Source organism: Limulus polyphemus, unplaced genomic scaffold (genome assembly GCF_000517525.1).
Source record: "Limulus polyphemus unplaced genomic scaffold, Limulus_polyphemus-2.1.2 Scaffold61, whole genome shotgun sequence".
NCBI classification, from domain to species: domain Eukaryota; kingdom Metazoa; phylum Arthropoda; class Merostomata; order Xiphosura; family Limulidae; genus Limulus; species Limulus polyphemus.
Window position 1 is genome coordinate 580834 of NW_013665671.1, and position 1059 is coordinate 581892.

The window sequence follows — 1059 nt, forward strand, 5'->3', positions numbered from 1 at the left end:
AACAAAGATGGCATTCGTTGTCCCTCTCCTAGGCATAAATCCAAACTGCTGTCCACTACTCTCTGTTTCTTGTCTTATCCTTCCTTCTACTACTCTTTCCCATATTTTCATTGTGTGTGACATCAACTTAATACCCCTATAGTTCCCGCAGTCTTGGATGGCACCCTTTTCTTTATATATTGGTATGATCACGCTATCTCTCCACTCATCTGGCATCTTCTTCTGCTCGTAAACCTTCCTCAACAGATCCCACAGCACCTCGACTCCGTCATCTCCCAAACAGTTCCACACACTTTTGCTGGTATTTCATCCGGTCCTGTAGCCTTACTCCTCTTCATCCTCCTCAAGGCTCTCTTTACCTCCTCCCTACTAATTTCAGGTGCATCCCTCTCGTTCGCTGCCCCCTTCTACGAAAACCCTTCTCTCATTCTCCTCGTTCAAAAGCTTTTCGAAATATACCCTCCAGCTATTCTTTATTTCTGTCTCATCACTTAGTACGCATCCTTCCTCATCTTTAATCTGTTTTATTTGTGTAAGGTCTTTATTTGCTTTATTTCGCCTTTTCGCCAACTTATAGGTCTTTTTCACTCCCACCGGTGTTTCCAATTCTTCGTAGATGTCATTTACTGCACTCGCGTTTGCCTGCGCAACTGCCTTCTTCGCTTCCTTCTTGGCCGTTCTTGCTGCCTCCCCATCCTCTTCGCTGCCCGATGAATCCCAGTTTTTCTTCGCCTCTTTCTTTTTCGTTACTTTCTCCTTTTCACATGTACACATACATCTAAATATTCAGAGTATTTTTTTCAGTTATATATGAGTCTCATCAGCTGTTGTAACTCTTGTTAATGATGTAAAACTATCAGAATGTAAATAAAAGGAGTGTTTTAGTTATGTAGAGATAAAGATTGTTGATTTTCAAAATTTCCAATGTACTCCAGTCTGTGCGAAGTATTCTGAAAAGTAAAAAAAATTAAACTGACCACTACAGCTCATGCCTGAAAAATATTTCTGAAATGTGCTAATAAAGTGCGTGGCTTGCATATGGGTCACAGTTAGTTACAT

General features: G+C 40.9%; 1 protein-coding gene across 1 annotated transcript; it reads right to left on the bottom strand.

Annotated features, from left to right (window-relative positions):
* Positions 1-375: 375 nt before the first annotated feature.
* On the bottom strand, positions 376-774 carry LOC111087152. Its single transcript, XM_022392798.1, has one exon. The coding sequence runs from the start codon at positions 772-774 to the stop codon at positions 376-378; it is 399 nt and encodes a 132-aa protein (XP_022248506.1).
* Between the last annotated feature and the right edge of the window lie 285 nt (positions 775-1059).